The following is a 13,041-nucleotide window of genomic DNA, read 5'->3' as shown; positions in this document are numbered from 1 at the left end:
ACCGAAAACTCGGCAGCATTAAAGGAAATATTTGCCCCTATCACCAAAATTTTTAGTTTTCCGTTAAATAAAGCTAATTTGAGTATTAAAAACTTAACAAAAGCAAACAAACTTTTTACACCTGGATACAAGGATCATATTCCAGACGTTCATGTGCTGAAAGGTCAGATAGAAATTTTGATAGATATCTGTTTAGAAGAAGGTGATGAAGATTTTAAGACATCAAGAACACAAGTCAAGATGCTGCAAGACGTTTTGTAACATGTTGTGAAGTTAAAGAATATACTGAAACGAGCCCATAAATTATGCATTTTTGTAATCACAGCTGCTTATGGTGTAGCATAAAATGAGCGTTCTTTCAGTCAACTCAAGATTGTAAAATCACATCCGAGAACAATAATGATTGATGAGAGATTGGATAGTCTCATGCTACTGAATTGCTTATGTCAGTTGTTATTGTCCACTTATTTGGAAATTTTCTAAGTCCAGCAAATAAATAAAAAATCTGTTGCAATTATATGATTTCATTTTGGACTGATACAATTTCACCTTGAATGTGTAAAACTTGCAGACGCTTTTTAAAACTGAATATTTTGTATATATGTAAAGGAAGCTATGTTTTGTTAATAGAAGTTAATAAATACTGATATTTGGCAATTCATGAGAGTGAGTGCAGTGTTGTATAGCAATCAGTAGATTTTGTAAATAGGACAGAAATTGATTTCTTGAATTCTTGACTTATAAAAAACAATTGTGAAAACAATGTTAAGCAATTGGGAAAAACAAGGTCTCTTCCCCTCCCCCCCACCCCCTGAAAATATCACACGCAACGCCCCTGTATATATATATATATATATATATATATATATATATATATATATATAAGCTTTAGGAAATATGGTTATACCCAATTTACAAAGAAAAACGTATTAAAATCTTTATTTTTGTAGGGGTAGTCATAATCAATAAAGATTTAAATCTTAATGTTATTTAGGCTTAGTCTGCGCTCTCCTACGTAAAAAAGTGTTTTAAAATTAGTATACTAATCTTTAAAAGTGGTGCAAAGTTATATGATAAACGAAAATAAACAAACCCATTCCAAAACACACTTGTGAAAGTAACTTGATGCCAAACTTTAATCCACTGACAACTGAAGCAGTGGCACAAGCAGTGACACACCAAATAATTACTATTTGAACATTTACTCCTTCCTTAATGCGCGAATCAATACGATGAATTCCATTATTTAACTGAACAACTCCCAATCCAAGACTTGTACAAACACCAAACATTGTACAAATTATACATAAAGTATCAATTAAATCTCCAATAACGCCAAATATCTTTTCTCCAAGGATTGGGTAAAAACAAGTACGCATAGTTAGAGGTAGACCACGTCGATAAGAAAGAAAACCTAATAACAAACCAATAATGACATAAACAATCCAACCATGAAAACCCCAATGAAAATATGTTAAATTGATGGCATCTTGTGCTTGCTGGTTGTCACTGTATCTATAAAAAAAATTATAGTTACCAACAAAGCTATAAAAAACGCTAATGTATAGTATTTCCTCATTTCCTAATTAGCAATGCCGCTTACGCATTATTTTTTATTTTAATTCGAATCCATCGCTAATTTTAAAAATTTTAAAAATGTCTTGTTATACTTCAATAAACTTGTAAAATGAGTTCAAGTATTTTCTTTATCATTATTATTAGAGTAGATATATATTTCAGCATATAGAGAAGGAGTTATTGTCAACAGCATGTAGCTGACTTATAGAGTAGAGTTCTTGAGTTAAATTTTATTTGAGACTTTAATAAAAACCCTCTTATTTCCAACGAGAAAAGCCAATTGGCTCATATTTTCAACGGGAAAAGCGTATTGGCTAATTAGATTAGGCAAATTTGAAACGTATGGGTAAAAAAAAAACTTAAAAAAAAAAAGTAGTGTTAATCAAACCATCTTTGACTGGTTTAAGGGTCTTAAGAAACAAAAATTTCAATATCGATAAAAAATCCAACAATAATGAGGTTTAAACAAAAAATAACTTAAACCTTAAATTAGTTATTATGGTTTTCTTTTTTAAATACTTTTCCAGATCAATTTTTTTTATTCTTATTTATTATTATTTATTATTTTATTTTTTTTTTTTTCCTGATTTTTCTAAAGACAAAAAGAAGAAGAAGAGCATGAAGAAGAAAAAGAAAATGAAAAAGAAAAATAAAACGAAGAAGAAAAAGAAAACGAAGAAGAAAAAGAAAATGAAGAAGAAAGAGAAAATGAAAAAGAAAAAGAAAATGAAGAAGAAAGAGAAAATGAAAAAGAAAAAGAAGAACAAGAAGAAGAACAAGAAGAAGAACAAGAAGAAGAACAAGAAGAAGAACAAGAAGAAGAACAAGAAGAAGAACAAGAAGAAGAACAAGAAGAAGAAGAAGAAGAAGAAGAAGAAGAAGAAGAAGAAGAAGAAGAAGAACAAGAAGAAGAAGAAGAAGAAGAACAAGAAGAAGAACAAGAAGAAGAACAAGAAGAAGAACAAGAAGAAGAAGAAGAAGAAGAAGAAGAAGAAGAAGAACAAGAAGAAGAACAAGAAGAAGAACAAGAAGAAGAACAAGAAGAAGAAGAAGAACAAGAAGAAGAACAAGAAGAAGAAGAAGAAGAAGAAGAAGAAGAAGAAGAAGAAGAAGAAGAAGAAGAAGAAGAAGAAGAACAAGAAGATGAAGAAGAAGAATAAGAAGAAGAAGAAGAAGAAGAAGAAGAAGAAGAAGAAGAAGAAGAAGAAGAAGAAGAAGAAGAAGAAGAAGAAGAAGAACAAGTAGATGAAGAAGAAGAACAAGTAGATGAAGAAGAAGAACAAGAAGAAGAAGAACAAGAAGATGAAGAAGAAGAACAAGAAGATGAAGAAGAAGAACAAGAAGAAGAAGAACAAGAAGAAGAAGAACAAGAAGAAGAAGAACAAGAAGATGAAGAAGAAGAACAAGAACAAGAAGAACAAGAACAAGAAGAACAAGAACAAGAAGAAGAACAAGAAAGAAACCTTTTTACTTAATCTTGTTTAAGTAAAGTTTAAGTATAGCACTATTTTCAACATGACAAAGATTCAATTAATCACTCGCATGGTTTTAACTGTCCTTGCTTCAATTTTTGCAATTGACTTCACAATCATTGTACATTGAACTTTATTGCTTCTGTTGCAAATGTTTTCCGTTCAAAAAAAATTTCATGACATATTTTCTTATTGAACGTACTCTCTATATTACCATGACAGAAGGGAAGCAATAGGTGCAATAACATCTTAATTGATATATGCTCGCATTTTCATGTCACATCTTTATCCTGCGGTTATCTCATAAAAACCACCACTAAATTTAATGGTAATGATTTTTCATTAAAAATCATTTTCAAGTTTTAGTTTATGTCAGTTGTTATTGTCCACTTATTGGGAAAATTTTTAAGTCCAGCAAATAAATAAAAAATCTGTTGCAATTATATGATTTCATTTAATGCAAAAGAAAAGTTTTGTTGTTCTTATTTTAAAAATAAGAACAACAAAACTCAGCAAAAGTGAGATCCTTTTCAAGCTCAAATGTCTTCCTCCAAGCAATCAGTGAGTGTTGGCTTCTTATCAAGACAAGAATAAATGATAGTATCATCAGCAAACAATGCCATCTTAGATACCATGTGATAAGGTTTTATATCTCTTTATATTAATGATGAACCTAGTAGTAGTAGTAGTAGTAGTAGTAGTAGTAGTAGTAGTAGTAGTAGTAGTAGTAGTAGTAGTAGTAGTAGTAGTAGTAGTAGTAGTAGTAGTAGTAGTAGTAGTAGTAGTAGTAGTAGTAGTAGTAGTAGTAGTAGTAGTAGTAGTAGTAGTAGTAGTAGTAGTAGTAGTAGTAGTAGTAGTAGTAGTAGTAGTAGTAGTAGTAGTAGTAGTAGTAGTAGTAGTAGTAGTAGTAGTAGTAGTAGTAGTAGTAGTAGTAGTAGTAGTAGTAGTAGTAGTAGTAGTAGTAGTAGTAGTAGTAGTAGTAGTTGTAGTAAATACAGTAAATACAGTTTTAAAACTTTAAAAATAAAATATAAATAATATGCTTATGGTACTTGCACCTATCTTAGTTGTATTATAAATGATTCACACTATTTTGTCTCTCTTACTGTGTAGATTCTAGTGTAAGTCTAGAGTGGCTCTGTAGCTCACTGTTCCGCGACTAGAATTACGAGCAATGATTTTATTGTCTTCTCTGTTATCAAAAGTTAAAAATGAATTTAAAAATTTAAATACAAATGAAATTTTTTGTTGGATTCTACTCCTGTCTACATTGATTTAAGAATTTTAATCAAATTTATAAAATATTCATTAAAAAATAAATTAAAATTCGTAGTTTATTTCCGAATGAGTTTTGGCATTATTAAAATTGTTACAAGAAATAGAAACAGTTAATAACAATTTACCGTTGACTCTCGTATATAACGAAACTTGTTTTGAAACTTTAACACCAAAACATCTCGTGTTTGTAAGTAAGTTAAACTGTGATATTAATATTGAGATCAATTTAAATAAACGATTTGAACTCTACAAAATTGTTCTTGAACATTTTATAAAATAATGGAAGAATGAATACTTAACTGAGATAAGAGAATTCCACGAATCTAAACATAATTTTGATTGTGTAAAAGAAATGCTGGTGACATAATCTTAATCCCAGTGGACATGCGCCGTCCGTAGGACGTCTTATCTCCGCATTAAAATGTATGGCGGGATGGAAGGACTTATAACTTTTTATTAATAATATATTAGTCATTTATGTTTACAGAATTTATAACGGTCCGAATTTATGACCTCTTGTAATTTTTATAGCTCATATCGGACAAGCTGCGTTATGTTATTGCATTATGTTATTGTTAATAATCAACGTTGATAAATATAGTATTTTATATTTATAAAATCATAAGTTTATAGAACCACTTTCAAGATTCTACAGTGTGCTCTACATTTTAACTCAGGTTTTATACAATTACACTAAAAAGACTTATTTATAAAATAAAAAATTATTTATTGAAATGACTTTAAAAGATTGAAAAACTTAAATTCATATATTCACGCACCTCTCATAATAATATGTAAATGATAGCATATATGCGTGAATTTTTGAGTTTATTTGAACATATAATTATCATGACAAACTGAACATTTTTGCAACCAACCAAATTATTCTTTCTTCTGTTTTTTATATATTTTCTTCATAAAAGTACTAAAAATATTTTCTTATTTTAGGAGAGATTTATTCAATTTAGTTGATTAATTATTATATTTATAATTAATTCAATTATTTAACACTGTACCTTTGGTAAAAACGATTTCCGTAGGCTTTTGGTTTGTAGTGATATATAGGTTCAGCAACTCCGTAATAAAACAAGCCAATACCAACTCCAGCGCTGAATAACATCATAAAGTAATTACTGTTGCTATACTCAGGTTTTTCATCATCGCGGCCTGAAATTAAAATATTATATTCACATTATTTATTATTTATAGTAATAATTTAATAATAATAATAAACATAATTTTTACCATAACTTAACAATAATCACCTAGCTTCAAAGACGAATACTTCGAGAAATACAAAACCACAACAAACAGCGCCCAAGCATCCTGTGTTCCAATATACAACCATGTCCATTTGTCAGTTACCCAACGTTTTACTTTCATAAGGTCTCTTTTTGCACTGAGAGGTTGAGAAATACAGTATGCAACAAACGCCCAAATTATAACTGCGGATACGATTGTAGTAAAAGGATTAAAGTAAAATTTGAAAGGTCCTATTTTCCCCTTAACACTTAGGCATCTAAAAGCAAACAAAAAATATAATTGGCAAGTTAAGCATTTCTCTATTCCTTGCCAATTCCGTTCCACTCCTAAAAGTTACGCACAGATTCAACGATTAGCGATTTCTTTTAATATTTTATAAGTAAATAACTAAATAATGTATTGTTAATAACTGAGTAAATTAAACATAAAAAATTATGAAGATTTTTTAAATAGTGTTTGTGGTATAAGGTTTGGGGCTACAATTATTTGGATTCCTAAAAAGTACAAGTTCAACAGAACGGAATGGATGGTGTAATTAAAAAAGAGAGGATTCAGTAAAGCGTAATTAAAAAATTGTCAAGCAAGTTTTTAACTTTTTTTTGTTGACTAAATATTTGCTTATTTTCCTAAATAACTTACATATTTGAAACACAAAACATTTTTTTCATTTTTCCTCATGTTTTTGTAAACAATAAAAATTTTGACTGTACCTAAATTAATTTTTTTCCAAACATTGTTTTACGCTTTTAGCTGAAATTTCAGTTTTAAAGTCAATGTTTAAGGGGTCCTCCATTGATGCAAAGTTTTGTATATAGATTAATATAGCAAATAATGTATTACGCGACCGTTATAACAAGAAAAACAGCTGGAAAACATTATATTATTAGTTTTTATTAAGTTGTTTAGCGCTTACTTATTGTCAGTAAAGTTAAAAATACAGTAATAATAGTTTACAGTGCATAGATAATTGCTTATATAAACTTTAGCTTGATTTTCTTAAATCTGGTTGCCTTTGACGATCCTTTTCGATCACATGCAATTTGTTTTGGTACACTGCTTTAGTCTTGGCAGTTATTAAAACGTCGCTGCTAAGCTTAATTCCTCTTTCTGCACAGTCGTAAGTGACAGTTATTGCTTGAATGTTAGTGATTGAAGCTTGATATGCTCCATATTCAGGCCAGCGAGAAACGTCATCATTAAAGATGGCTGCAGTTTTAGTGCGTAAAACGTAAACCATAAATCTAATAGAATAAAATTTGCCCGTTTAGTTGATGTGATATCTTCTTTAGAAGGGAAATGTGGCTTTCCAAAACCTGTCCCATATCGTTCTCTTGGGGATGTAACTGGTGCGGTTGAATGAATTTCAAGCAACCGGTCGGCCAGCAGACGTTTCTCAGCGCATGGTGTAAAATGGCTGAATAGAGCCAGAGGCACCATTTCTGCAGTTAGAAATCACAAATGGCGCTGAAATGCAGGTATGTCACTCTTTTCAATATTAGCATTTACTGCTTCTATTGCAAAAGTTTGCGAAAGAGCTGAAGATTGTTCTAAGGAGCATCTGCAGCTGATGTGCACGCCATCTACCATGTGCTGTAGACATGAGTCACAAATACAACAAAATCATATATTTTTTCCACTTGGTGGGCGGTTGTAATACTCCCTCGATGAAGATCATTAATATGCTTTGCAACAGGATATTAATGATTGATGAAGATCATTAATATGCTGTTGCATATTTTGATAGAATAGATTAGTTTGGCCATCCATCTTGCCTTGCGTAATGCACCCGGTCTGTTAAAGGTGAAAACACTGTCTTCTGTATCCTCTGTGTCTAAGAAGAGTGTGCATAGATAAATAAACTCCTTGTAATCATCACGTCTCAGTTTAAGCTCAGCTTGAGTAGCCCTCAGGACTTCAGAGCTGCATGAGGAAAGAAAAGTTTTGGCTTCTTGATTGTAAGACTTCGTCGAGTCAAAGCGTGTCAGAGATAATTTCTTAAACGTTTTGCCTATAAGACTAAAGTTCTTTCGGAATTTTGAAAAAAGAACTACATCAGGTGATCTGGAAGTCTCAATTTTAAGATCGTGTGAAAGATTTTAATAGAAGTGAAAGCACAACTTCCCCAATATGATGGCAACAGCCAGACCATAGCAAGGCTTTACCAAGTCTTTGTTGGATTGTCACACGTGCTGCAGAAACGTGGCCTGTGTTTGAGGCGGTAGTGTCAATTGTCATGTTGACAATTGACTCTTTATAATGCCAGGAATTTAACAGATCAAGTGTTAGATTAGCTATTTTGTTGTCTGAGCTTTCTTCGCCAGATGGATATATTAGAACACCGAGTAGCTTCAAATTTTCTGCATTTCCAACCACTACACAAGGCCGTTCTTCAGACGAGCTCTTATCAGTAAAAGAAGTCATCAATTTTGAGTCCCAATGAAGAGTTGCCAAGTCTGGTGCAACCCATTGTTCTTTATAGTCTTTTGCCAATTGCGAAACAACATTTATCCGGGATCTGTCTGCAGTAGCATAAGAAGTAGACATACTAGAACTGTTGTCTTGTGACTCTTCAATCAAAGCTGCTGTAAATATTGCTTGTTGAGCTGCAGACATATTCAAGCATGTTGCTAAAGCAACAAGTTTAGGACGTTTCAATATATCATGAATAATAAATGCAGATGTCCCAGTGTGCGAGAAACGGTGATGGGATCGTTTACATGTCTTCGGAATCTCAAAATTCATGTCACATTTACCTTCATCACTAATATCTGTATCAAATAGGCTTCGAGTTGCTGTTTCTTCTCCTTCTTCATCTGCTCTTCGCTTCTCTTTAACAGCTATTCTCTATGCCAATTGTTTTCGCACATTACTTTGTTGAATCTTTTTATCTAATATGCTATCTTTTGATCCAAAAGTTGAAGTTCTGTTAGTTTACATGGAGTGGAGAAATGCCATACCTTTGCATTCGCAATAAGCTTTTCTACATCAGCTTGCCAGAGTGGAAAAGTTTCATGTAGTGAAGCTTCCATAGCATTGATCCTGCTTACAACTAATGAATTAGGTCTGCGTTCCTTTGGTATCACCCTGAGTTTAGTATTTTACTTTAGCAATTGTATGATGCGTTCACAAGCTTTGAGTTCTGAAATCATTGGAATATTTGTTTTCCATAAAATACCACTAGTTGGTTCAATACTAGCCTTGCTGCTTCCATTGAGAATGGTTTACATTAGTGATTTTATTTGGAACATTTGTGTGGTACATTAAGCAACGGAGTACTTGACGTCTGGTTGGAAGGCGGACACCAGTGATCACTGCATTTTCAGGTGAAATAGCTTCACCCAAACCAAATATTGAAAGAAACTTCCTTGTACCTTTGGATTGTGAATTGGAAGGAGATGCCATTACAGGTCATACTACTGAAAAGTATTATCACTATTATCACTCATGCTATGAAAAATGATAAAAATTAGTAAATATGTAAAATTTTTATTATATAATTAAAAAAGATAGTTGCTTAACAACAGGTATATTCAAAATAACAGGAAAAAGTTCCGGATTTTTCTCTCATAAGGAAGTCCAAAAATATTTAATTCAGTCAAATGCAGACAGCAAGGATATAATAATCAAAGATATAGTATTATTAAACTAAATTAACATTATTTATTTTAAACTTAAACATGAAAAACCGTTGAAGAAATTAATAACAGTTTATAGTCTATGATAGGTAAATGAAAATTTTTCAAATGACTGGAGGACCCCCTAAATGTTAATATGAGTAAGAAATATTTTATATTATACCATTTTAGTCCAAAAGAAATCTTCTTAAAATGGGTACAAGGATATTTAAAAACCTTGGGGCGTTTGATGCACCCTAATATATATATATATATATATATATATATATATATATATATATATATATATATATATATATATATATATATATATACCGTTCTCGATCAAATTATTAGGCCCCGTTGTTAGTTTTTTTATTTTTAATCTTCTTGAAAGTAAAACCTATGTTTCTATAAAAATACAGATTAAAAATTTATATATAAATAAAGTATAACTATTTTCTAGCATAAGTTACACAAAATAACAATATGAATATGTTTAATAATATGAGTTTTTAATATTTTTTTGATCTTCCTTTATTTGTTGTAACTGCTCAAAAACAATTTGGCATAATGTAAATGCAATTTAAGCCCATTCTTTCAAATGTGAATTATGTTTCCAATACCAAACAATTTTTTTAATCAATTTCGGCTTATTTGTGACTATTTCTAGCAAAATTTCTACTTTTAATAGCTCCTTTACACTTTCTATTGGATTTAGATCTGGGGAGTTCTCTGACTAATCCAAAAGTTGTATTTCTTTGAGATGACAATAATTTTTTAATGGATTTTGCAGTGTGACATGAGACTCTATCTAGTTTAAACATTTTTTTTTGCTTATATAGAAAAAAAGAAATTGAGGTAAAAGATTGGTTCTAATGACTTTTTTGCATTGATCCTGTTTCAATATTCGATCCATAATGTACAGTTGATCAAGGTCTTTTCAAATAATAACCGACCAAAACATGACCTTAGGAGGATGTTAAATTGTCTAAAAGTCAATCTTTATAAAATTTTTAATTGGAAGCCCTTTTAACATATTGAGCCTTTTGAGTCATATTTTCTATAATAGACTCATCACTAAAGCATACCTGGAGAAAACAATAAAAACAATCACTTAATACCAACACGAGAACATTAAGAAAATAAAATTTTATTTTGGTATTACAATGAATTGCCGACTTCCAGTCATCAACAGTGAAACTACTGAGCTTCTTTGCCCAATCCAGGCGCTTTTTTCTCTGAGAACTAGTTAGTTTTGGCTTTTGCACTGACCTTCTACTTCTGTTCCCCAATCCATGTAAACTTCGTTGAACGGTGGTTGTTGCTACATTTAGTTCCACCTCATTCAACTAGTTGGTAGTTGCTGAGTATGTAGCAAATTTATTTGCTTTTACTATTTTCACTAGCTCTTTCTCATTCCTTGGTGTTTTTTTTTTCCGGCCACATTTACCCTGCCTTTTAATATTTAACGTAAGACCATTTTTAAATTTGTCTTTGATTTTGTTTACAGTGCGCCTTTATATCTCACATTTTCTAGATATTTCACTTATGATGTAATGCTTATTTGTCAGAAGATATTGAATAATTGCTTTTTTTTAGAACTGATGTCTCCTTTACTTCCCCATTTTCTTATTCAGAACTTTTAAACAACTTATTTACAAAAAAAATATTTTAAAGCAAATAAAAATTGGTTTGTATAGAAAATATTGAAGCAAAATATACAAATTGCGTAAATATTCTTTAAAAATAGTTTAAAGTATATTGTAATATAAACTTAATGTAATTGAATTACAATAATTAACAAAAAAATAAAAATAAAAAATAATAATGCACTTAAAGAACACATAGTAAAACAGCACGAATGATAAAACATAGATGTCATGAATTAAAGAGATGCTGTTTGGCCCCCTGAAAATGTTGGTACCCTAAAAATAATTTTATATTGCTAATAGCCTGAAAGTGTTAAGTTATAAAAAAAAAAAAACATAAATCACTAAATAAAGACATTGCAACCAACTTTAATGGCACCTAAACCATTAAATAATCTAAATTCTAGAAAATTTATTAAGTGGGCTAAATTTGATCGGGGACTATATAAATATATGCTAGTATAAGTGCATTATTTAGACCAAAAATTATTCGTTTATGCAAGATAATTATTAGCATTAAGAAAAAAATTAAGATTCAAAAAACTCTCCAATTTACGACAACCTTTAAACATTTATGCGATTAAAATTAACGAACAAATCAACTTATTATTAACCGACTTACAAACGTATAGAGCACGTGGTTCATTACATAACAGTGTTAAGTACGGGATCAACCCAGAACTATACTTCATTACTGTAAAAAAATGATTGTTTATGTTTTGAATCGTGCAGATAAAATACTTCTGACCCGCTTGCGTTATCGTAGGCGTAATGCATGTGTCAATAGATAGCACTAGTTAGTTACCATTAAATGGGTAATTGCTTCATTATGCACTCATAAAATAACATTATCAAAGAGGAAAATATACTTAATTCTAGAAAATGCCTCTGATTTATTGCTCCCGTTAATAAACTGCATCTCAACTTTCCTTTCATGGCACTGTTCGTTAATAGTTGCATGCACTCTTTCTTTACTGATAGCATCTCATGCAATATTTGCAACAGAATATGTATACAAAATACGACCTTTTTCGTTTCACCGATTTGTTACAAATGATATTTTTATCACAATTTAACTTCTGTTTTTTAAAGTTTGAAATGTGTGTTTGCGTTTGTATTGATTTTACTTAGCATTCCCTTTGTTTTAGCATTTTATTTTTATTAGTTGAATTTTTTACAACTTTTAATTTACAATGTTCTGGTCCACCTCTTTGTGAATAATGCTGAAACTCTATGTTATACTAAGCATTTTATCTGTAAAATAGCTTTAAAATATACTAAAGAAATTTATAGTAACTTAAAAAAAAATACTTCTCCATGTGTTTTCTTTGCAATTGCTCAATGTTTCTTTTGTTAATGTTGTTCAGTCTTGATGCAGTATCATTCTTTGTCTCATCTTCATCTTTTTCGGTCATTTTTTAAAAAACTGTATTTTAAATTTGCTCAACAATGTTTGTTCTACAAGAACATCATAAATTCTATAAACTTGTGTGATTTTACTTTAAATGTACAATACTTAAGTAACTAATAAACTTTAGCGGAACAAAGGTATTTCCGAAACAAACGTAATCCGATTGGTTTAAAATTAATGTGACGAAGGCGCTTTTAAACCAAAAATTAAATTTTTCTATATTTAAAAGCTACGTTCTTAATTTAACATATTCTTTTGACAAGAGTTGTTAACCATAATTACATATTTTGCGCATAATTTAAAGTCATTTCACTTAAATAATAAACTTTTAATTTTATACGAATAAATTAAAATATCTTAAGAGGCTTTTAAACATTTTATTTAATTGTGGCGTTCGAGATAAAATAAGATTTGAATTCTTGTCGAGGTTATTATAATCTGTTTTTAAGTTGTTGATGTGAAAATTTTAATTGTTGCTTAGTCCTTTGGTTTTATTGATAATTCTTAACCTTAAGTCAAAAGTATTATTATTATTATTCTATACGACACATTCATTTTTTATGCAAATTGAATAAACAAAAACGTCCAGCATAGAATAGTGAGAGATTTCTTAAGAAATCCAAGTTAAAAAAATGGACATTTTTTAAAGATCAGGTACAGAGTTTTAAAGCTAATTAATTAACTGCGAAAATCCGCCTATGTGAAAAATGAATGTCTCATAAAGCGCAAAATAGCATTCACAAAGTCCGCCAAGTTATTTTAAAAATATATGC

At 30.2% G+C, this 13,041-nt stretch overlaps 1 protein-coding gene across 1 annotated transcript in view; it reads right to left on the bottom strand.

The window, feature by feature from the left end:
* Positions 1-12,655, bottom strand: part of LOC100200627 (glycine betaine transporter BetL) — a 34,621-nt gene extending 21,966 nt beyond the window's left edge. Inside the window, exons 1-4 of the mRNA XM_065810989.1 lie at positions 12,169-12,655; positions 5,594-5,847; positions 5,345-5,495; positions 1,094-1,515 (exon numbers count right to left, since the gene is read on the bottom strand). Of these exons, the coding sequence (XP_065667061.1) occupies positions 1,094-1,515; positions 5,345-5,495; positions 5,594-5,847; positions 12,169-12,272 (931 nt within the window). The 5' untranslated portion in view covers positions 12,273-12,655. The remainder of the gene's footprint in view (positions 1-1,093; positions 1,516-5,344; positions 5,496-5,593; positions 5,848-12,168) is intronic.
* Positions 12,656-13,041: the final 386 nt, after the last annotated feature.

Source organism: Hydra vulgaris, chromosome 11 (assembly GCF_038396675.1).
Source record: "Hydra vulgaris chromosome 11, alternate assembly HydraT2T_AEP".
Lineage (NCBI taxonomy): Eukaryota > Metazoa > Cnidaria > Hydrozoa > Anthoathecata > Hydridae > Hydra > Hydra vulgaris.
This window is presented reverse-complemented; position numbering and strand designations above follow the sequence as displayed.